At 33.5% G+C, this 23,003-nt stretch overlaps 2 protein-coding genes and 1 pseudogene across 4 annotated transcripts; 1 reads left to right on the forward strand and 2 right to left on the reverse strand.

The window, feature by feature from the left end:
- Positions 1 to 652: 652 nt before the first annotated feature.
- Positions 653 to 7,104, reverse strand: LOC100251554 (ubiquitin-like modifier-activating enzyme atg7). Of its 3 annotated transcripts, none has more exons than XM_002273866.5 (15): positions 6,905 to 7,104; positions 6,367 to 6,504; positions 5,314 to 5,531; positions 4,711 to 4,902; positions 4,566 to 4,620; positions 4,393 to 4,487; positions 4,035 to 4,224; positions 3,812 to 3,917; positions 3,583 to 3,727; positions 3,349 to 3,507; positions 3,064 to 3,252; positions 2,685 to 2,885; positions 2,119 to 2,234; positions 1,857 to 2,016; positions 653 to 1,081 (listed from the first exon to the last, which is right to left on the reverse strand). In XM_002273866.5, the coding sequence occupies exons 2-15, from the start codon at positions 6,500 to 6,502 to the stop codon at positions 908 to 910; spliced, it is 2,136 nt and encodes a 711-aa protein (XP_002273902.2). In that variant the 5' UTR covers positions 6,503 to 6,504; positions 6,905 to 7,104; the 3' UTR covers positions 653 to 907. The 3 variants fall into 3 exon arrangements, with proteins under 3 accessions (XP_002273902.2, XP_010655504.1, XP_010655505.1); XM_010657202.3 differs by having other exon boundaries at positions 6,367 to 6,507; XM_010657203.3 differs by lacking the exon at positions 6,905 to 7,104 and adding an exon at positions 6,696 to 6,889.
- Positions 7,105 to 8,186: 1,082 nt separating this feature from the next.
- On the reverse strand, positions 8,187 to 12,337 carry LOC100256680 (transcription factor bHLH106). The gene is made up of 2 exons (XM_002273798.5): positions 11,606 to 12,337; positions 8,187 to 8,945 (listed from the first exon to the last, which is right to left on the reverse strand). The coding sequence occupies exons 1-2, from the start codon at positions 11,900 to 11,902 to the stop codon at positions 8,466 to 8,468; spliced, it is 777 nt and encodes a 258-aa protein (XP_002273834.1). The 5' UTR covers positions 11,903 to 12,337; the 3' UTR covers positions 8,187 to 8,465.
- A 4,377-nt stretch (positions 12,338 to 16,714) lies between these two features.
- LOC100256587 (ketol-acid reductoisomerase, chloroplastic-like) lies at positions 16,715 to 21,979 on the forward strand (annotated as a pseudogene).
- Positions 21,980 to 23,003: the final 1,024 nt, after the last annotated feature.

Here is a 23,003-nt window from a genome sequence, read left to right on the forward strand (position 1 = left end):
ATCCTTTTTTTTAATAAAAGATTGGGCCTGAGTTTAATTGCAATTCAATTTAGGAGACGAACAATAATTATTGGATTACAAAGTATCCATTGCTAGGAATTCAAATTTGATTTCCTTCCATACTTCACAAGCAGCAACTAGTTCAGGACTCCATTTGCTAGCTGCATGGATAATTTCATTACCCTCATAAGCAAAATGACGTCCCTCATTACGAGCTTGTACACATGCTTCAAGAGCTACTCCATTAGCTACGGCACCTGGTGCATTTCCCCAAATGGGAAAGAAAGCCTCCACAGCCCATGCACAATGATCGTCAAAAGCGATTTGAGTCTATTTCTAGACTCCGGAATAACTTTCAAAAATATATTTTAATTGTTTTCAATTTTTTTTTTATAAAAATTATTTTAAAAAATAAGTATGTTAATATAAATAATAATTCAAAATAAAATATTTTAAAATATAAAAAATAGGTTAATAACATTTCTCATTCCTTTTATTCTTAAAAACATAAAAAATAAGAAAAATAAAATATTTTTTAAAAAACATTCTCTAACAGGCTTATAACTCCCACAATCAATCAGAGATTGTAGTCATTAAAAACATGTATAAATGACATTATAATTTGGATTCCATCCCTTGAAAAATACATCAATGAGAATAAAAGATCCATAAATACGTTAACCGACACTAACAATTAGTATCTCCATGATACATGATTAGTATGCTCAATTGCTATGTCATACACAGAGCACCTGAATCAATTTTCAGGGAATCTTTCAAACACTACTGAAGTCTAAAGATCAAGCCCAGAAAGAATATCAATTAGGGGTTTGCTTTCCTACTTTGGTTTTTGTACAATTGAAGAGAATTGGACCAGTTGCAGCTTAGCTATTTCAAAAGAAATACCTTAGATTTCTACACAATCATCATCATCAGCATCCGTGTCATTATCCCAGTCCAATTTGAACGAGCTTGCCGATTTCATCAGCTCTGTTAATCCAGTGAGATCTTCCAGATAGGTTGGATGGTTGATTGCTTGGAGGATAAAGTCCATTCCTCTTTTCCGGTACTCTGACACCACCTGAACAGTTCATTGTGATGGGAATTCATAACCATATTGGAAAGAAAATAAAACAGGGAGATTATATTGAGACAAGCAATCTCACACAGATCATTACAACAAGTATCATTTAAAAAGATTTTTCAACATGTTACTTTTATAATTATACGTATTCAATGTTTGACATACCAACATATTAATCCTTGGAAATAAAAATGTAATGCTCCTACAGTCTTCCTATGAATTTATACATAATATATATTTTCTATAGCTAATGTCTTTTTCTTTCTGGTTATTGCATGGGATCTAAATTGGAACCTCCCCCATCCCCACTACATCTCCTTTCCACTGAACTTCTATCTTGTTATACAAGCTTTTTCTGTCTACACTTCCAATACCAACAGGAGTACAATCATTTTTTTTATTTTGCTGGTGGCAGGAGAGGGTGAAGCAATATGGACTGCCCGAGAATCATAAATTGGATAATCCTGGTATGCAAACATAGGACACCACTTTGTCATTCTCTTCTCTGTCTCATATTGGACATTGCATCATAAGATACACTTAAAATGGCAGCCAGATAAACATGTTTAGCACCTAGATAATGAAACATATGATGAACAAAATGGCAGCCACGACAGTAGTGAAGGTATAGAATAATTAAACAAACATAAAGTCAAAAGCAGCTTGCAAAGAAAGCCAAGGACAACATTGGTAAATAGTAATACATTAAGTTGCAACATATAAGCGCTTGCTAAATCACTGATTTAGGGCATTATGGATCATATGAACTTACAGTATCACAACAAGCTGTGCAACTATTTGAGGAATGACCCACAAGTGTCATCTGAGAAAACTGAGCAAGGGAACCTCGAATTTGATGGGGTAAAATACCCAGTGGTTGCTCATTGATTCCATTGCTGCTAGAGTTTGCAATATCGCCTTCTGCAAATATCCTACACATGCATGGTTGGACACAAGATCACACAAATTACATAAAGAACCCAAAAAAAATGATCAAACAACAAGGCTTTGTCACATAATTATCAAGGATTTACCCATGAGGATGATGTAGGATTCCTACTAAAAGCTCTACAGCAAGAGCCGAAGCAATAGGAGCAAGCCCTGGACGTGTAACAGTGCATTGCTGGTCCAAAGTTCGGTTGGAAGTTGACTGCACAAAGAATATAAGCAATCAGGATGATACATGATGCCAAACTTCTTACCCTCAGACTCCTTCATAACTTTTGTGGAAGTATATTTTGTCAAACCATGTTGAATTACATTCCCCTCTCATGCATGTCATGTATCAAATACCATATTGGCTATATATCCTTAGTCATCTAATCCATAATCTCATATTTTAGTTTAAAGAACAAAAACAAAAATGCTTAAATTAGAGATAAATTAACAATATCCACTCAACTCAATATTTGGTATGCATGACAGGCATAAGAGGGACATCTTACACAATAATAGGCTTCACAAAACATAAACCCCACAAAAAGTTATTAAGGGGTTTAAGAATAAGTTGCTCTATCCCAGTTGTGGCTGGATGTTGGCTCCATCCATCCATCTATCTATCTATCTATATAATCAAACCAATTTCACTTAAGACAATTACATCAACTGGGGCAACCACATCATTGCAGAAGTAACAACCCAATCTCTGCCCTCCATCACTGTCAGTTGGAGAAAATTTGCTCATATCAGCAGATAAAGCATTCATAGCTTCAGCTCTATTGTCAATGGTAGAGCTAAGAGGACCAGCTCCATGACGCATAACCAAGAAGCTATCAAACCCTAAAGCTGCAGTAATTGTCATCTGCATAGGAAAAAAAATGACACAAAATTAAGATACTTTCTCAAAGAATCAACAGTACAACTATTCAGGCCAGACACATGAGAATCATGCTTGATTAAAACTTGACCCAAGCTTGAATGAATCAAGAGTGCAGTGCCAAAAATAAAATTTTGAATGAAGTGAGATTAAAGGGATCAACCTTGTTAGCATTGGCACAAAGAAGTGTTGGAAGCCATCGACTTTCCCTTGTATCAGTCAGCAAGAAAACTGCATCATGAGATTCAATCAATTCACAAAGGCATCTACAATCATCCAGCACACTTTCCTCTTCTTGGCTAGGAACTGGATGCCCAGGCATTGGGATTGCCATCACAACACCTTCTGCTTCCTAATAAAAGCAACAGCAAAAATACATAGTTTGAGATATCCACCTTTTGCTTACTTGTCCCTAGCTCATAAAGGCATGATGAGTAAAATCAATTACCACAGCTGGAAATATTCGCTTTAGACTATTGACTGCTGCTAAGGCTTTAAACTCACCACCATTAAGGCAGTCATCCAATGTATATAGGGACTGCCTCAATGGATTAGACATAGCCACTTTACCATTATCCAGTAGTGTAATTTTTCTGACACCCCAAGCCTGCAAAATTAAATAGTTTTTCATCAGCCAAGAAATAGAATCAGAAAATTCAGTCACATCTTCTCAAGCACTCACCATAAGCATGCGCGCAACCTGGCATCCGAGGGTACCTGCTCCTAAGAGAAGACACTTCATGGTGGACAAGATATTTAGGTTTAGAGATGGCAAGGCACGCCATCTCATTAGTTTTAAATTCAAATCTGCGGCAGATATTGCCAACCTGTAAACATTGTCAGAAAACGCTGAGGTACAAAAATGTATTAATGCTATTACAGACCATATAATCAAAAGTCTGATAACATACCTAGTTGGATCCATGGATTTAGCAAGGCTAATACACCTGTATACTTTCTTCCCTCTGTTAAGCTCCCATCCCACCACATTAGGAACATGCAGCTCATCCCTCCATTCTAAGAGAACATTGTTCACAAATTTAGCAAAGTAGGGTCATAAAAACCAGTTCTGGCAATTAAAAATGAGAAACCAACAAACAGAGCAGAACTGTTACCCAATTTCTGCGGCTCTACCTTGGGGAGCCGAAATCTGTGCTTCACCAACAAGGGATAACCCCAGATCCGCGAATCCACGGTTCTCTCGATAACATAAAAACTGAACCTTTTTTATATTCCATCTTGAATAAATCAGTACAAGGAAGTTGCGAAGAGGCCAACCGGGATTTTTTGGAAGATGACATGGGTCATAAAAACCAAACAGCAACTGCCAGTACAATGTATAATAGCTTTTAGAAACAGGCATCTAGAACTTCTACATTTTGATAATTTATCCCAGATGTTGATCAATTTAACAGTCTACAAGAATTGCCTTATCAAATTGAAAAAGCAAGCATAAGCATTCTAAAGAATGATAAAGGTCATGCAGACAGACCTTATGGCCATCCTCTTGACAGGCTTCCCAGTCTTTTAGATGCCTAATGGTAGCACGTGAGTTTGAAGCTATACTGACTAGAAAGAATGGCACATCTGCAGTAGAGTCATATGATTTAGAAATTGGGAGTGAAATACAGAAAGTAAAGTCATAATAGCCAAGGACAAAGTTACCAGCTGTTGAGCTTGAGTTACGCCACTCATTACAGGCTGCTGACACCGACTCTGCCTATATGTTGCCACAATAATGTGAAAATTAAGAAAAAATAGTATTAAAAGGTTAGTTATTATATTTCCAACAACTCTATTATCTAAGCACCTCTTCTAGGCTGAACCACTGTGAAGCTGGCTTCAAATCAACCAAGGTTGCTGGAGGATCAAGCACCAAAGCAGGGAAAGCAAACCAGTAATGGAAGCTCCATTTTTTTAGATCCGCAAATGAGATAAGAAGGAACCTTGAGAGTACAGAACAGTCCTCCTCTGCTCTTCCAGAATGAATGTCATTCCAAATCTAATTGTCAATCAAAAGTAAGCTAATGATGTGAGATATGTGTTTCCATTTAAGCTTTGTTTGTTTGTTCACAAATGAAGGAAAAGATACACAAATAAAAAGCAATTCAGAGCCAATTTCCAAGTGTCTTGATTCCAGAGACCCAAACAAGGAAAAAGGAAAAAAGACAAAAACAACTTGTATCATTTTTATTAACCCATAAACAGAAAATAAAGACTACAAATATGCTCACTTTCTTCTTTCCGCAGTTTTCCCACCCTTTAAAAGAACCTGGGTCAATCGATTTTAACCTACTTGCAACTTTCTAGGATGATTGCAAGATAGAACTGGTCATCAGTGCAACAATGCATCCTCAATATAAACTATAAGAAATCAAGAATAGAACCCATTTGATTAAGATATATCATATACCTTCTCTGCTTCAGCCTTTAGCAAACTTTGTTTATCAAGGGCATGGAAGCTCTCCAATGTATTTGTGTTATAAAGGATGCCTGGAACAGAGCATCTATTCCTGTTCCCACGACTTATCGGCGGAGTTGATGATTGCTCACTTGGTTCAGGAGGCAATGATTCAGCAAGAAGAGTTAAATGATTTGATACTTGAGAATGTGAGCATGGGGCATAGAAACCTGTCACAAAGTCAGTCCACAGCTCACTACATCAAATAACATCAAGGCCCTCTTGCGTAGAACCCACAGTTCCGCAAAAAACAACATAAGTTTAGGGATCAAGTTCCAATCTTAATTAGGATAATTTCACCCCATAGTACAATGTTTGAATAGTTTGATTCACATTTATGCTCCATTTTTTATTTTATTTTTGCTCAGAAAAAAGGTAGGAAAAGAAAAGAAATTGCAAATTTGAAGATTTCTCAGAATTTGGGACCCAAAGAACAACCTGCACTCAATTAAACCTGATTCAGCTATTTCAATTACTTATAATGAATGACATTCAATAATTGGTCCTCCCTCTCCAAACTTTCTGAGCAACCAAACTGATCACTGTAGATACAAGAGAAGGTCTAAACAATAGAAAGAAAAAAAAAAACTCAACTACAACGTTCCCTAAGGATCCCTCACCCAGATGCAAGATACTTCTAAAGTTGCATTGCTTTTGGGATGTAGGATTGGGATGAGGGGGAATAAACTTTCCTAAAAAATTGAATTCTGGCGTTCACAATGGAGGAAAAAAAATGTAAATTGTAATGTAGAGATTTATCCTTTGTTTTTACAACAACAGTGGCAAAAGGTACCAATAGAAATTCCTTCCTATGTAAATTCTTCCTACTGCCCAACAAGAGGAAACAACTTAAATCAATTCATTTTTCCTTCCCATTCCATTAATTCAATTTCGTTCACCGAGTAAACAGAACATTAGAATTCCATAAATTATTGAGAACGACCATCATGAGCTAATTAATAAGGCAAACAAAGTAAATTTTTCCAAGGATAAAGAAACCCTAACCGGTGATTGAAATTGGGGAATCATCAATGCCCAGTTTGTTGAGTTTCAAGGACGATAATCTATGCCAGAAACCCTCATCAACAGAACTTTGAAAGGGCGCAAATTGAAGTACGGCACCGCTCTCCTGCCCCGCCATACCTGCTATTATGATTCAAGTAAATTAAAGGTATAGGCAAAGCACAGAAAAACACACATTGTTTAAGTCAGAATCAATCAAATCCTGCATGCAACCGAGCTATTCTAAACACGAATCAATCAAAACATCACATGAAACATAGTATTTCGATCAAAAAATTTACAAAAAGGCAAAAACCTTAATCTGAACGAACCTCAGCAAAATCAAATTCAACCCAAAACAGAGATACCAGGAAGGGGAAACAAAGTACGTTGAAGAAAGAGAGTCAAAATTCCAGAGGAAGAAAGAGAGTCAAAATTCCAGAGGAAGAAAGAGACTAAAAAAACAAACAAATTCCATCCTGATTTAACCAAAATTTTCTCAACAAAAAAAAAAGGTGGGGGGGGGAAGGCAAAATCATACACAAGAAAGACTTCAACTTTATCGCTCTCTGCGTCACAAAAGATGGTACGGTCTGTGAGAAAAGAAATCCGAGTCTGATCGGGTCGGATCTGATTCCTCTCTCTCTCTCTCCCCCACCTCCGGTATTGCAAATTTGCAATTTGGGCGAGACGATGAAAGTGAACGAGCCTCCTCGATTTCTTAGAATTGGTTTTTCTCTTATTTTTATTTATTTATTTATTTTTTGTCTTCTGCGGTTACAATTACAAAGGTCTTAGTAGCTTTTACAATTTTTTTAGGGTACAAATCTCACTGAGATTTAAGCAACACAATGGAATTTGTGGAGTTTTGTGATTCTTACGGGATTGAAATTGAATAACTTAACATTCTTCTACAATCCGTTTTTTTCTAAATCAAAAGCTTTTTTTTAAAGTTCAATAGAAGCTTTTTTTTTTGTTTTTTTTTTTTAAATACTTGAATATAAATGTTAAGATAAATATTATGTTTTAGAAAATTTTATTTTAAATTATATACAAAGTTATTTCATGTTTTACAAAATAATAATATTATTTTTTTAAAAATTGTGATTCTGATATTAATTTCATCATCGAATTAAAATTAAAAAAAAATAGATAATTACTCAAATAATATCTTAATATTTTAATTTAAATCATTATATATATTCAAATAAAATAATTTCATATTACAAGTTAAAAGTTAAAAATAAATAAATAAATATAACTATTAAATCAAATAATTCATTCATTCTCAATCTCAAATACTTGTTCTCCTATTTTACTTACATATTAATTTTTTTTATTATTATTATTTTAAACCATAAACTTTTTTAACAAAATTAGAATAGACATAGAAAAATTTATTGAGTTTAAAAAAAAGCTTTTAAATTTTAAGATGAACTAAATAGCACATACCATTTATTTTTTGTTATAAATATTTATAATTATTTTACATCTATAATACTTTTAATATATATATATATTAAGATAAATTTATCAATTGAAAGCAAATATTAATTACAATTAATGAAAGTAAATATTAATTAATATTAATAAAAATAAATATATTAATTTAGCAATAAAAAAAACTATACTAACTTTAGCAAACAACTAAAACCCAAGTGATTAAATGATTAGTATTGAGTTTTACTAACCTCAACTTTTAATGTTTGCTACAATGTTTCATGCATTTTCTTCCATGGCTCTTCTCAGAAGTTGAATTTTTCCTATTGTAACTTTTAAGTGACAACAACACAATCATAATGGAATGATCGAATAGAAGAAAATTGCAGAAAGCACGTTGGATTATGGAGCCATGAAAATTCATTTATGATACATTTAAATGGCATGCACATGGGAGAATGTTTTCCACGCATACATTCATGTTCATGTTTGCAGCTGCAGATACTCCTGCATTTTATCATCATTCATCAGCCCACAGGCCGTGTTTTGTAACATATTACACTTACAAACTAGATATATTGCATAGTCATTCGGGATATACAGATACAGGATCACCATATGTATATATAGAGAGAGAATTCACCACCCCAAGATCTATGCTTTCAGGAAGACGAGCTCAAAGAATCAAAAAAGGAAACCCTTCGCCTCTTGTTTGGATGTGGTGTTCTGGGCGAGAATTCTGCTGTCACAGAAACTTTGTCTAGGACAGAACTGAGGGCCTGATGGACAGAACTTGCAAGAAGCCGGTGTGCCTCAGAATCATTGCTCTTGTGTTTTTTGCAGCTTGTGAAAATAAACATGCTTTTCATCCGCCCTCCCAAACTGGAGATTTCTGCCTTCACTGTAGTTATATTGAGGGTATCAAGGGCTTGTCTTATATCAGAGAGAAGCCGAGGGCTGTAATCGCAACAGACAGATGCCATGAAATAAGAAGTTCCATCTCCTGTTCCATCATCATGTGGTTCTACTCTTACTTCATCAACTTCCATTGGAAGCAGTAAACCTTTACTGGCTTCTGCAGCATTCTTCTTCAGTTCTTTCACTTGCTGGATAACTTCGGCAAGCAATGTAGCTTTGTCCATCTACGACCAACAAGTCAACCTCAGTTAAATAAATAGGATATTGAGGAACAAACAAAAATCACTTAATCATTTTTGTTCATGCATGAAATAGGAATTATTCATTCAGATTATCAAACTGAGAAAACAAATTTAAAAGAACTGAGGAATTGATGAGAAAATAGACTCAGCAAAAGCAGTTCTAGGAAGAATATATTTATAAGACCCCACCCTTTTTCTGTTTAACACTTAGACCAGAGAATTCCTCCGATGGAAAAGGTTTAGGCAAGAATTATGTGAATTTTAGTTTTCAGTTGAAACATCTAAAGATGATATTGACTGTAAAGAAACAAGATCGAAAAGTTGATATACTCTACTGTTATAGCTTTTAAATAACCATATTGTCACATAAGATTGGTTAATGTCATAATATTCAAGTTCAAAGTTCATAATAATTCTATTGTAATAAGAAAACGGTTAAAATTCATAAACCACAGCGTGTTTTATTTAATGATAAGGGCACCAGCACAACAGCAGGGTGTTCAGATTACCATATGATTATGGTGGCTATAGGAAAGGAAAGCAAATTCACACACAAAAGAAAACGAAGAAATGAAAAAGAAACAACCTCAGTTAGGAAGTGAATACCTTTTCCAAATTTATTTCTTCCATTTCAGTTAGATCATGACATGCTCAACCCTTAGTATTGGCTAAGTCAACTCAAGTCCAGAGCATAAGGAATTGGCTCATGTTCAGGAGTGCTGACACTATATGAACACATGGCCAGTCAGGCAAAATGAATACTCGATGACTCCTTTGTGTCAGTCCACTTCTCAAGCATCTTCTTTCTTTTCTTTTCATTATTATTATTATTATTTTAATTAGTTGTTAAATTTATTTTATACAAGTCAACTTTTCAAGCTTGCAGTATCAGAAGATAAAAGTAGCTATAAAAGAAAATTATGATAATCTTTTAAAAAAAAAGGTTTGGAAATGCAATGGAATACATCTGTTTGTTGCTTATGCTCCCAACCATAATATTTAGTCACGCATGCATACACACACATGTAAATATAGTTAACCAAGACACATCGAAGCTATATATAAATATCTCAAAATGGGATACGTAGCAGAACGGCTGGTGTGGTGCTCCACCATCCAATAATAATCACTAGCAATCACTTTCAATTACATACACAGTCTTGTACCGACTGCAACCTTTGACAATGAAACAAGCATTTAATAAATTAGCAATAACTCTCATGGGCACACTTGTCGAACTTCTCTAAGGACATCCAATAAAATAGTAGGTTGGACTTATCATGAAATGGACCTTAGCTTTCTTTATTATAGGTGCTTTTGACTAAGGCAAAAACATTAATTAAGACCTCAGGAATTTCTATGCCATCTACAAGCCGTCTCTTTTCTGTTCTTCCGTGCCTTAAACTAGCGCGCGCACAAACACGTTTACCAGCTCTTGCCTTCTATTTGATAACAAAATACCTCTTTTATACTTCCTTTCAATCTAGGCCTCATGGGCTAGCCTGAATAAGTAATGAAAAATATAGAACCTAACTACATTTATTCACAACACCAAGCTAATCGCAAGCAAAGCACATTAAATCTTCCTGATATCATAGAATTTCTTTATTTCTTCAAGAAAAATCACCCAGAACAAATTATTGCAACCCCCTAAATTTGGAAGCCTACCATAATGTGGAGGTAATTCATGCTTAGTGTTTGAATAAGAACAAAATGAAAGGCAGAAAAAAAAAAATGTTGCCTCTGCCCTGCAATCCTCTCATAATTTGTCAACATCTCTTAAATTCCCATTTGGTTGTTGGGGAAATTGAAGAAAAGAAGAAGAAAATATAATTTTGAATATGATGTTTTATGTTGTCACGACATCACATAAGTGCTAAAAATATACAACCAATTTCAACTAAGCCAAATAGTTCTTAGCTCCTAACACTTCCAAGAAACTTCTCAAGCATGACCTTTTCTCACCTTTTCCTCATTCTTTCCAAATCAAGTAATTTGAAAAGCTAATTTTGCAAGAAATAATTAGTCTTAAAAGCACTTCAAAATAAAACCAGAAAACATAAAAGATTTAGCAAACTCTCCGAATAGACCACTCTGCTCCATGTTAACTTTCTTCATTCTGCAATTGATTTTAGAAATCCTGAGGAATATATTCAAGGGAAAAAAAAACTGGATAAACAGTTCAAGAATGATTAAACATACTGCAACAATAACAATTAGGACTGCTGCCATTCTTTATGTCACAATACTAAGCAATTATTCAGTAGATAACACCCAAAAAAACAAAAACAGTAATATCAACCAAAAGTTCTCCAAACTAATACTAAGTTTCAAAGATGGTTTCAGAAACTATGGTCTTAAATCTCTGTCAATAAGTTGATATCTCAAATATCTACCAAGTAACTGGAAATATTTTATCAGACTTTCACTCAAGATTCTGTTTTTTCCCAAATGGATATTTCTCCATTTTCAGAAACTTCATAAGGCGGTTCATGGTTGATATCAGTAATCTATTTCTTGCCAAAAACCTATATGCACTTAAAAAATGATGCAACAAGTAAATTAAAAAAGGCAAACACAAGATTGACAGCGACTATAATATCAACAATTATTGATCATAACCTACATGGAAAATAAATAACCTTTTCAGTGCATGGCACGAAGCCGCGAAGCGTGGAGAGATGACCATTGATTCTCTCTCTTCTTCTCCTCTCCGCCTCGCTATGATTCTTCAAGGCCGCCATAGCCTTCGCCTCCGACACCCCCTTTTTCACCGCTCTCACCGGAGCTTTCACGAGCTCTCTTTTCTCAGAATCCAACACTAAAGACCCACCCCGCAAAACCCCACCATACCCTCCTTTATTCTGCGAAAACGGGTCGTACACTTGAAAAAAATCGGACCCATGTGAAGAGCGTGAGTTCCAGGAGCTCGAATCCATAGTTTGGGATTAACCTGACCCGAAAAAGCTCAAACCGGGAGGTCGAGTCGTGGGTGCGAACCAGAAGGAGAGTGTGCGGAAACGGAGCTTGCGTTGACGATCTTTGGTGCTGAGTACGGTGCGTGCGGTTATGGTCAGGGACATACCTTCCATTACGTAAGAAGACAAGAGTGTTAGGAAGCGAGATCAGTGAGAGAACATCCACATTTTCTTCTTTATGGTCTTGAATTGGAGCATTTCGAGATTGGAAAACAGAGACGTTTTTGGTGGATGGAGGCAAAATCTGCCAGACCCGGCTGGAGAATCGATGAATATTCAAAGAAACGAATCAAAACCCTAGGAATTTGTAAAACGGACAAAGGCAGTGAGAGAGGCTTTGGAAGAGAGTCTCGAGAAGAGGATGTGTGTGTGTGTGAGAGACCTGTGGAGGCGTTCCGGCTATTATATCTTCTGGTGCAGCATGTGTCAAAAGACCAAAATACCCCTGTTCTCTTGCTTCCACTTTAAGGCCACGTTTGGACCATTCCTAACAACAATTTCTTTATTGGTATGTATGATAAAATCTACATCAGCATATGGAGTGAAGATAAAAGCAAAAATAAAATTTATGAACAAAACAAAACTATTATTTTTAGATGATATTGATTTGAGATTGGAGATGTATTGTTTGAGGTAGGCCAAAAGACAAACAAAAATGGCAGAAAGTCAAGTGAGGATATGGCCCATGGCTTTACAAGGGCCAATTGGCTTCTCCCCATCTCAGCTTTTCATCAATATCAAGATTCCATCCAACCATTAACAAAGACAAACAAAACTTTGCTACTTGTTTATTGGAAGACTTGGCTTTAGTTGGGTGCGGAAGTCTTCCCTTTTTATATGTCTCGGAAGTGGTCACTGCTTTCCACAATGGCGCTTTCTCTTATGCAAAATTAAGATTTTTTAAAATTTGGAGGATTGTCCGGATTCAATTCACTAAGCATTCCTTATTAGTCTATTAGTCTTTTGGTTTTTAAACCCACTCTGTTCATGCATCTCTCTCTCTCCTTTGGGTTGTGACATTTTTTAATAGAGGGTAAGAAGAATAAAATGAAGACACCAAATGAAAAAATAAATTTAAAACTATCAGCATATTGTATCTGTTTTTAAAAATTGCGATTATTCTAAAAAATGTTTTTAATTTTTCTAACATTTAAATGTTAAAAATGTTTAAAATATTTTTTATAATCACTCTCAAATGCACTCTTTAAAATATATTTAGTAGTGATTTTATGAAGAGATTCTAATCTTTTTAATACTAAATATTTTTTATCTTTCAGGTATTAAAAATGATAAAAACATTTCATTGAATAATTATCGAACACACTATAAATCAGATAACTATAAGTGTTTTTTAACTTAGAGCACATTTGGTCATGTGATTTAAAACTATTTTTTTATTTTTAAAATTTTTTAATACTATTTGACTTTTGTTCTTTTGGATACAAATTTAAAAACAGAGAGAAATAAATAACAAATTTTGGAAAACAAAAGTTATTTTCACTGATTTTTTTTAAAAAAAAGGAAAACATGGATTTGTTTTATCATGTTTTCTAAACTTAATTTTAAAAATTGTTCTTTATTATTTGACTTTAAAATAAATTTTAGAAAATATGGTAAAATAAAGTCTTAGTTTGATAATTTTTTTATTTTTAAAAAAACCAGTTTCTTAAAAAAAAAATCTAAAAATATAACATTTATGATAAGATATTTAAATTATTTTTATTTATTTATTGGAAATTGTTTTTAAAAGTAATTGTATAGACATGAAAAGTCATCATAAATAAATTATTAGGATAAAAATAATTTTAAAGAAATATTTAAAAACATAAAAAAATAATAATAATAAATTAAGAATAATTCAAATTCTTAAACCATACTTTTATTTTATAAAACATAAACTATTTTTGGAAAGTTTTCAAAAACTATTTGAAAAAACGTTTTCGGAGAGACTATTTGAATGTTTTAAAAATAAAAATAAAAAAAAAGATAGGTTTTATTTGACTTCAAACTTATTGGTTTTAAAAATTGTTTTTAAGTTGAGACCCATTATTAAATATTTTTAGTAACGAATTTTTTATTTAAGAACTTATTTAAGAAAAAGTAGCATTTTTACCTTACAATAAGCACAAGTGGTTACAACAAAACCACAAATCACTTAGGAAATCACGCATCAAACATATTTTTCATATTATATGTTATTTTGTATAATATTTTTAAAATTAAAAAAAAATTAAGAAAAATCAAATTTATTAAAATAATTTGATTTTAGAAATATCTTGAAAAAGTATCATTGTACATTAATCAATCATGCCTCACATTTTATTTTTAATCAGGCTGACTATACGCAAAAGTTTTAATATTTTATTCATCCTTACTTATTCCGACTTTTGATTAATTTTATACAATAATTATAAGCCGGTGGCGGTATGATGTCACATCCATTATCAAACACCACATAAAATAAATAAAAAATAAATAAATTATTTATTTTCTTTTATTTAATCAACTAAAACTATATTAGTGACGCTAAATGTCACATCTTTGTTTCTTTCTTCCTCCTTTATCATTCAACCACCCATCCAAAATCACATTAGTTAGCATTAACAATCAATCTTATCACTACTTTTAGAAAGTTTGTCTTTTCTATACTTCACACGTTTATAATTTTAACAAAAATAAATTGCATGACCGGGTAAAACTTAATTTTAGGTGACCGACTAACTATATAGATATTATCTACTTTAAATTCAAAAGTTTTCACAGTTTTAAAACTCATTTACAATATTAAAAGGAGTTCATACTTATATAATGCTAATAAACATTTTCCCTTATCGGATTTATTCTCATTCAACGTAGGACACCACAAACACTTGCCTATTTAAATACAACATCGTTGTATTCCACGAAATTGTTGGATCAAACAAACAAACAAACAAACCCTCGCATTGGGGATCTACTCTAACATCATTTATGATGATTTGTATAAAGCTATATAAATATTGTTTACTTTATACCCAAAGTGGCATCCACGATTTTAAAATTCATCTAAGGATTAAAAAAATTCATACTTACATAACGTAAAAAACTTTTTTTCCTATCCAATGTAAAACATTACAAATAGTAATGTAAGAAACATAAACACATATAATATCTAAAACTTATTTATTAATTAAGAAGAATTAGATTTTGTATATGATTATATAATTAATATATAACCAAACATGTGTATAATTCAATTTATTTAAAAATAAAAATAAAATCAATTTGTTAAAAAAATTAAAGAATATAATTAAGTTAATTAATGAAATTATTAAATAGATCAATTAGGTTAATTTAGATCAAATTCATGTAATGAAAGTTGATCTAAAAACTATGTATTCATTAAACGAGTCATATAAGTTGATATGAATTTGATTTAAACTCAAATTGATGGAAAATATATTAAGTTTGAATCATATTGACTAATTGTATCTAACTTTGTCACCCTTAATCATTTAAAATAAGTTAGTAGATCAAATTTTAAACCAATTCATAAAAAATAATTTAATGTAGGTTAATCTAAAATCAAACATTAAAACAAAAATATATATTTAAATTCCATACAACATATGTGACTAAATGAACCAACTCTTATACAAATTCAATCCATAAAGTTTAACACCATCCAACTCAACTTGATATCACATAGGACTCGACTACATTGAAGAACAATTACAAGTGTTAATGTGCCACAAGGTGGGGATTTAAAAACACATAATGTTTTGAAAAAATAAAAAAAAAGTTAAAAATTTGTTTTTAAATTTATGATATATTTTAAAATATTAATAAGAAATTAATTTTGAAGATATAATTTTAAAATTTATATTAAAATTGTTGTTTTGAAAAATCATATTTAATATACTTAGAGCCCGTTTGGTAGTGATTCTAGTGGAAGTATTTTTATTTGAAGTGTTTCTGTGAAAAACACTTTTATGATAATCAGAAAAAATGATTCTAATGATTCTAAAGTGTTTTTGATAATATATTGTATAAATATAAAAACACTTTTAATATTAATAAATTACCAAAAAGGACATACAATTTTAATTAAAAAAAGTGGTATGATAAACAAAAAAAACTTTTTATTAATGAAAAAACATCTAAATCACTAAAAAAATAACATTGAATAAAAGATAATTTTAAAATTAAAACAATATATGATTACCTATTAATTTCTAAAAAAAAAAAAAGACTTTTCTAATTAAAAATAATAATTTTTTTTATCACTATACTAAAATTTTAAAAAATATTTACAAAAAACATCTAAATCAATAAATAAATAAAAAAACATTGAATAAAAGATAATTTTAAAAGTAAAACAATATATGACCACCTATTAATTTCTAAAAAAAAAAAAGATTTTTCTAATTGATTTATCACTGGGGGGCATTTTTGGAATATTTCAAAAAAATTGAAGTGTTTTAAAAAAAAAACACCTGTCAAGTGATTCTTTAAAAATCACTTCAAGTGTTTTTCCAGATTTTTAAAAGTGTTTTTTAAAATTTGCCAAACACTTTATTTTCATCCCAAAAACACTTTTAAGTGTTTTTAAAGGTAGAAACACTTTTCAAAATCACTACCAAACGGGCTCTTAATTCTATTGAAGTTGGCAACCAAGTCGAGACAAAAGGTTTTTTTTGTTTTCTTTCTCACTTAAAAGCACGTGGCTGAAATCCCACAAAGCTGGGTCCATTCCAAACTAAAACTACGTCGTTTCAAATCCCTTAGCGCTGAACGACGCCGTTCTAACTCAAACGTTCCTTCGTATCAACCACCTTCTGCAACCCCTACTCGACAAAAACTTGGCTTTTGTACTGGCGTTCATCACTGCGCGTTGATGGCGGCGACCACCTCCTTTACCCCTGGAGTGTCTGCTCCGGCACCGCTGTCTTCTTCACCACCATGTAAGGCGTTCTCCAAAACCCTAGGATTTAAGCTAGGGTCCTCACCGTCGTCTTCGACCACCCTGAAACCCCTCATTTCACGTGCTCCCGCCAATGGACGTCCCTCTCTCTCAGTTCGCATGGTCTCACTTCCGTCTGTTCTCCCCACGACGTCGCTCGATTTCGAAACCTCCGTCTTCAAGAAGGAGAAGATCGCTCTGGCTGGTCACGACGAGGTAAATTCGAAACGTTTGCTCTCTCCATTTGGTTACCGAGAAAACGTGGAAACAGGAAGGTAAATGAGATCTGTTCCAATTCGTCTTTCCCTTTTCCTGCATTTCTTCAGCAAAGGAACGATGTATAACTTTTCTTTTCGATGCTAGTGATCTTTATATTCTGTTTTTTCTTTGTCAGTACATTGTCAGAGGAGGGCGTGATTTATTTCATCTGTTGCCTGATGCATTCAAGGGGATCAAACAGATTGGAGTTATTGGTCGGGGTTCTCAGGTTGATCTAATTTCTTTTGTGCCATCATTCTGTCTACACTTATGGGATTGTTCTGATTCTTCTGAATTTTGTCGGTGATGTTCTGTTGTGAATCCTGAATTATGTGCTATCAAGATGTTTTGAAATTGGTGGATTCTTCATCTCAATATCTGTAGATCAATCATTGAGATTCTGCTTGTTGGTTTGGTTGATTTTGTGTGCCACGAGTATGGTCAAGCAATTGTTCTCATGTCTTAAGATTTTGTTTATACTTTACTTTTGAAATATTTACATTTCACTTTTGTCTTCTTTCTACTCACATCATTACCCTTTTTTTTTATAGGGTCCAGCCCAAGTTCAGAACCTGAGGGATTCTCTTGCAGAAGCTAAATCGGATATTGTGGTCAAGGTGAGTTTCTCTTCTTACTTGTTTGTTGTATTTTAGACATTCTAAGTGGTTTATCAGTCAATTGAGTGGCTCTCTTATGCTGTTGGTTTTTGGTAATACAGATTGGATTAAGGAAGGGTTCTCGGTCTTTAGCTGAAGCTCGTGCAGCTGGATTCACTGAAGAGAATGGAACTCTGGGTGATATATGGGAAACCATTGCTGGCAGTAATCTTGTGTTGTTATTGATTTCTGATTCAGCACAGGTTGGTAGATTGTGGAAAGTCCTGCATTGCTCTTTTCTTGTTTTGGTAGCACATGATTTGGTTCGTCAGTCTTAGTCCTTTTGGTTGGTTGAGGGCCTCATGCAATGTTTAGAAAGGAATACAAATGATCAATGGTGGTGGTAGCATTAGTAACATTCACTATTGCCATGTCATGGGTGCAATGTGGATCATGTACATGATATATGGTTGATACATTAGATCATTTGCTCCAAAAAGAAAAAAAAATAGTAGGATAAGGAAGTTGATTTTGAAAATTCTGTAAACTAACATATTCTTAAGATAGATTTGAAAATATCTTTGAGGCAAACCAATGGAGTCTTCCTCTGAGTGTTTTATCTTTTTTCGTGTCAAGATTTCATTCTGATATGCATTGGATAATGGAAAAAGTAACTGCATGAAACAGAGGAGAATAGAGAGCTGCCACTTTTGAACATAGCTCCGATGGTGAGTGGATTAATGGGGTTACTAGTATACTATTAAAAGGGCAACAGAGTAAATTAGGTTCAATTATTCAAATGGATAAGAACCTTCATTTATTGAACAAAAGAATTCCCCTTTCATTTGGGGACTGCACTCACATGAGTTGAGAGAAATATTTGTCAAAGTCTAATAAAGATTTTGCTTCTTCACAAATATTTCTTGATGTTGGCAGATGGCATGTTTTTTATTTCGTTAAGTATCAAACAGTACAATTAGCAAAGCCATTAGAGAACAAACTGACCCAAAAAGATGAAGTTGCATATATACTAAATAAAGAAGGAAAAATTTTGGGGTCATGCTTGAGTGTGTGGGATGGAGGGAGACCAAATTAGTTAGCCTAATATCAGACACCAAAAAAACTGACATAGAGCGATTGGTTTCATCTTGATTAAATCAAAGAGAATGATATGGAAGGTAGGGAATTATTTGGAATTGATTCTTGAGATGCCACCAAGAGTCTGGGTCTGGGGATTAGCTTACAAGGCAGGCTTGCCAACATGGATGTAATGTTTTTTAACCAGGGTGAATCATCGTCAACTGAGATATCTCAATTGTGTTATGCCATTGAGGTGGGCATTTTTTTTTTCTGTTGAAATTTAATTTATACTTTCATAGACAGTGGGTAGGGGGTGCTAATGATCCTCCCTTTTAGCATCTCTCTTCAATATCCTCCTCAGCATAACATGCGTATGATGGTAAGTAAAATTCCTTTTTCCTATAAAAGGAAAGAAGTGTACTCTGTTAATTAACATTCCCTTTGCCTATAATATATGTACTGTGTTAAGTAAAACTCCTTTTGCCTATTAAATTTTTTTTATGATGTTAATTATTAGGTCAATACTTGTAGAAATCAATTAAAGGCGATAAACAAAAGAAACTTCAAACCTGGAGGAATTTTCATGAAGCTTGGTTTTGTTTTTCTTGGAGCTGGAAGCCATCCAATTGGTTAATCCCTTTTTTTTTTTTTTTTTTTTCACTTTACATTACTCAACAGAGAACAAAGACTTGGGAGTTTTATACTTATCCGTTATTACAGGTCTTAAATTGATACAACTCAATAAAGGCTTATCTGAGCTATTTACAGGTTGAGGCTTTAGTGTATATGATTTGTTGGCTTCAAATGAATCTGTTCCGTGTTGTGAATTGTAACTTTTCAGCAAATAAAGTTAAGTTTCATATTGCTTGTGGCTGAATCTCTAATGAGCTTTTCTTGCACATGATGCAAGGGCATTTTACCACATTCCATTTTAATTCTCTAATTCTATGCATTTCCATTACGATGGTTTTGAATTTCCTCCTGTGCTTAAAGATTTTGAGAACACAGTCCATTAACATGTTCATTTCAATGGTCTATTTCTAGATGTCTTGAGCTATTTTGGTGGTTCTGAGTTTCCTTCTTTGCTGCAGGCTGATAACTATGAGAAGGTCTTCTCCCACATGAAACCAAACAGCATGCTTGGACTTTCCCATGATTTTCTTCTTGGACATTTACAGTCTCTGGGGCTTGATTTTCCTGAAAACATCAGTGTAATTACTGTATGTCCCAAGGGAATGGGGCCTTCTGTGAGAAGACTGTATGTTCAGGGCAAAGAGGTAAATGGTGCAGGAATCGATTCCAGTTTTGCTGTTCATCAGGTACTTCTCTCAAACCTGCATTTTATCTTTCTATTTTGATGAGACTTATTTAGTCAGATTTTAATTATGGAATTTATAAAACAAGTTTCATATTGAATATTTGGTTTTTTTAATTATTGAGCAGGATGTTGATGGTAGAGCTACTGATGTTGCCTTGGGATGGTCAGTTGCCCTTGGTTCTCCTTTTACATTTGCCACTACATTAGAGTACGAGTATCAGAGTGACATTTTTGGGGAGCGGGGTGAGCTCAGTCGTCTTCTATATATATATATATTGATTTTAAATTTTTAGTTTTCTTAATTTTTTTTTTAGTTTTACTTCATCATTTTTAATGGTGTCTTGTTACTTCTTTAACCGGTAGGGATTCTACTTGGTGCTGTTCATGGAGTTGTGGAGTCCTTGTTTAGAAGGTATACCGAGAATGGAATGAATGAAGATCTGGCTTAAAAGAACACTGTTGAGTGCATTACAGGAATAATATCAAAGAACATCTCTGCAAAGGTTACATTCTTGTCTTTTGGTCTGTGGTGTGTGTAACCTGTTTTACTTGCACTTTTGGTAGTATGGAGACTTGTAAATTTTTCTTGCTTTGGTGTTTCAATAGGGCATGCTGGCTGTATGCAACTCCTTGTCAGAGGATGGGAAAAAAGAATTTGAGATTGCATATAGTGCCTCATTTTATCGTTGTATGGACATCCTGTATGAGTGTTATGAAGATGTTGCTAGTGGGAGTGAGATTCGTAGTGTTGTGTTGGCTGGGCGACGATTTTATGTACGTTGGTCCCCATGAATTGCTACCTTTCTGATTGCACATCAAAAGATTTATCTTGTAGAGATTTATAGTGCTTTATTTTTGCCTGTTCATTAATGAAAAGATGTTATTAATGAGAAGTTCTGATTGCACCCTGTTAACAGAAGGAGGGCCTGCCAGCTTTTCCAATGGGTAAAGATTGATCAAACACGAATGTGGAAAGTTGGTGAGCATGTTTGAAAGGCTCGGCCTAAAGGTGACTTAGGTCCATTATATCCTTTCACTGCTGGGGTTTTTGTGGCACTAATGATGGCTCAGGTAATAACTCCCATCTCTTTTGGCTGCTTTCAATAGCTTATCATGTTTCCCAGACTGGTGGCTACACAAAAGCACATAATTTCTTTCCAGTCTTTTTGTATTTTTCTAAAATTATAAAAATCCAGATTGAGGTCTTGAGGAGAAAGGGGCATTCATACTCAGAAATCATCAATGAAAGTCTGATTGAATCCGTTGATTCTCTGAATCCCTTTATGCATGCCCGGGGAGTCTCATTCATGGTTGATAACTGTTCGACAACGGCACGGTTGGGATCAGGAAAATGGGCCCCACGCTTCGACTACATTATCACCCAACAGGCTTTAGTGGCAGTGGACATGGGCGCCTCTGTCAACCAGGATCTTATTAGCAACTTCTTGTCTGATCCGGTTCATGGAGCCATTGAAGTCTGTGCTCAATTGAGATCAACTGTTGATATTTCAGTGCCTCCAGATGCAGATTTTGTTCGCCCAGAGTTGCGGCAGTCCAGTAGTTGATAGGACTTGGAAGATTTAGTTTAGCTGCATGGGAACTTTTCTCTTAGGATGGAGTGTTAGGCTGTTAGCCATCCAAATTTTATCTTGTCCTGCAGGGCTAGTTTCTTGTTGGTTGTTCGAAGCATGAGCATCTACTTTCATTTGTCTTTTGTCTTTTAAGAACATCTCAGTTCAAAATGTGCCTTTTGCCCTTAATATTATTATTTCCCATTTCTATCGAAATTCACGTACTGATGTTTCAAATGGAAAAAAAATGGAAAACTACATTTCCTCAGTTCACTACAAGCAGGTGAGGCTTGAGAGTGAGACATACAGATTGGCGGTAAAATCAGGCTGAAGGTGGACCTCATCTGTATTCATCACATGGAAGGATTGAACTCCTCTGTTAATTTTTTAATTAGATGTAAATATACTATCTTTGCAATCTACATTTGCCTTTTGTAAACCTAAACCCTAACCCTCCCTATGGTCTCTGAGAGAAAAGGCAGGGAAAAATGCAAAAATCACACATTCGATATCTTATTGTAGTCCGTCTTCCTTGGCTTTCTCAGCAACCAAACAGATGGTAAGTTTTTCTCAGGAGATGCCACGGATCAATCCTTTGTTGCTGAATGATATTGTTGAATCTGTGGTCACTATATCAAACGGCAGATTTAGGTTATGTTTGTACCTAAAAAGTTCCATAGGAAATAGGAATGAAAGGAAATTGAGGGGAAAAAAAAAAGTAGAAAATAAAAAAATAAATTTAAGGCTATGTTTGGTTCCAGAAAATGCAAGAAAAAGAAAATTGGGAAGAAAGAAACAGTTAAAGAAATGAATATAATTTATTTTTTACTTGTTTGATTATTAATGAAAAATTAAATTCATTTTCTTTTATTTGGAGGGCTAAGAAATTACTTTTACAGTTTACATCAATTTGTAAGCTAAGAAATTACTTTTATATTTTACATCAAATAATTTTTATTTATTTAATTTTCATAAATAAGAATTAAGTAATTTAAAAATATATGATTTTTAAAAAAATTTAATTTTTTTTCATAATAAAATTAAACATAAAAATTAAGAATTATAGACCTTTAAGAATTAATGAAGAAAAAGAAACACTAACACGCTCCCTGTTGCAAGATTTAGAGCTAAATAGCAATGTAAAATCTTCAAAGGTTTGAAGGCTTGGAGGGCTTCTCCTTTGGTCTTTTTGAGCATATAAAGGAAATTTTGGCAAGAAAATTATTATTGACCTTTTTTGGCGAGGTTTTAGAACCTAATGTCAAAATATTAATTATTTGTTGCAAACCTAGTTTTC

Source organism: Vitis vinifera, chromosome 10, assembly GCF_030704535.1.
Source record: "Vitis vinifera cultivar Pinot Noir 40024 chromosome 10, ASM3070453v1".
In the NCBI taxonomy this organism is placed as follows: Eukaryota; Viridiplantae; Streptophyta; class Magnoliopsida; order Vitales; family Vitaceae; genus Vitis; species Vitis vinifera.

What these genes read in the sequence shown, in the direction of transcription:
- LOC100256680 (XM_002273798.5), bottom strand. Translation starts at nt 11,902, where the DNA reads ATGGATTCGAGCTCCTGGAACTCACGCTCTTCACATGGGTCCGATTTT. An exon ending in TCGTGCCATGCACTGAAAAG is followed by an intron (nt 8,946 to 11,605) that starts GTTATTTATTTT and finishes TGTTGGTCGTAG; the next exon opens with ATGGACAAAGCTACATTGCT.
- LOC100251554 (XM_002273866.5), bottom strand. Translation starts at nt 6,502, where the DNA reads ATGGCGGGGCAGGAGAGCGGTGCCGTACTTCAATTTGCGCCCTTTCAA. An exon ending in TTCCCCAATTTCAATCACCG is followed by an intron (nt 5,532 to 6,366) that starts GTTAGGGTTTCT and finishes ACTTTGTGACAG; the next exon opens with GTTTCTATGCCCCATGCTCA. An exon ending in ATCCTACATCATCCTCATGG is followed by an intron (nt 2,017 to 2,118) that starts GTAAATCCTTGA and finishes ATGCATGTGTAG; the next exon opens with GATATTTGCAGAAGGCGATA.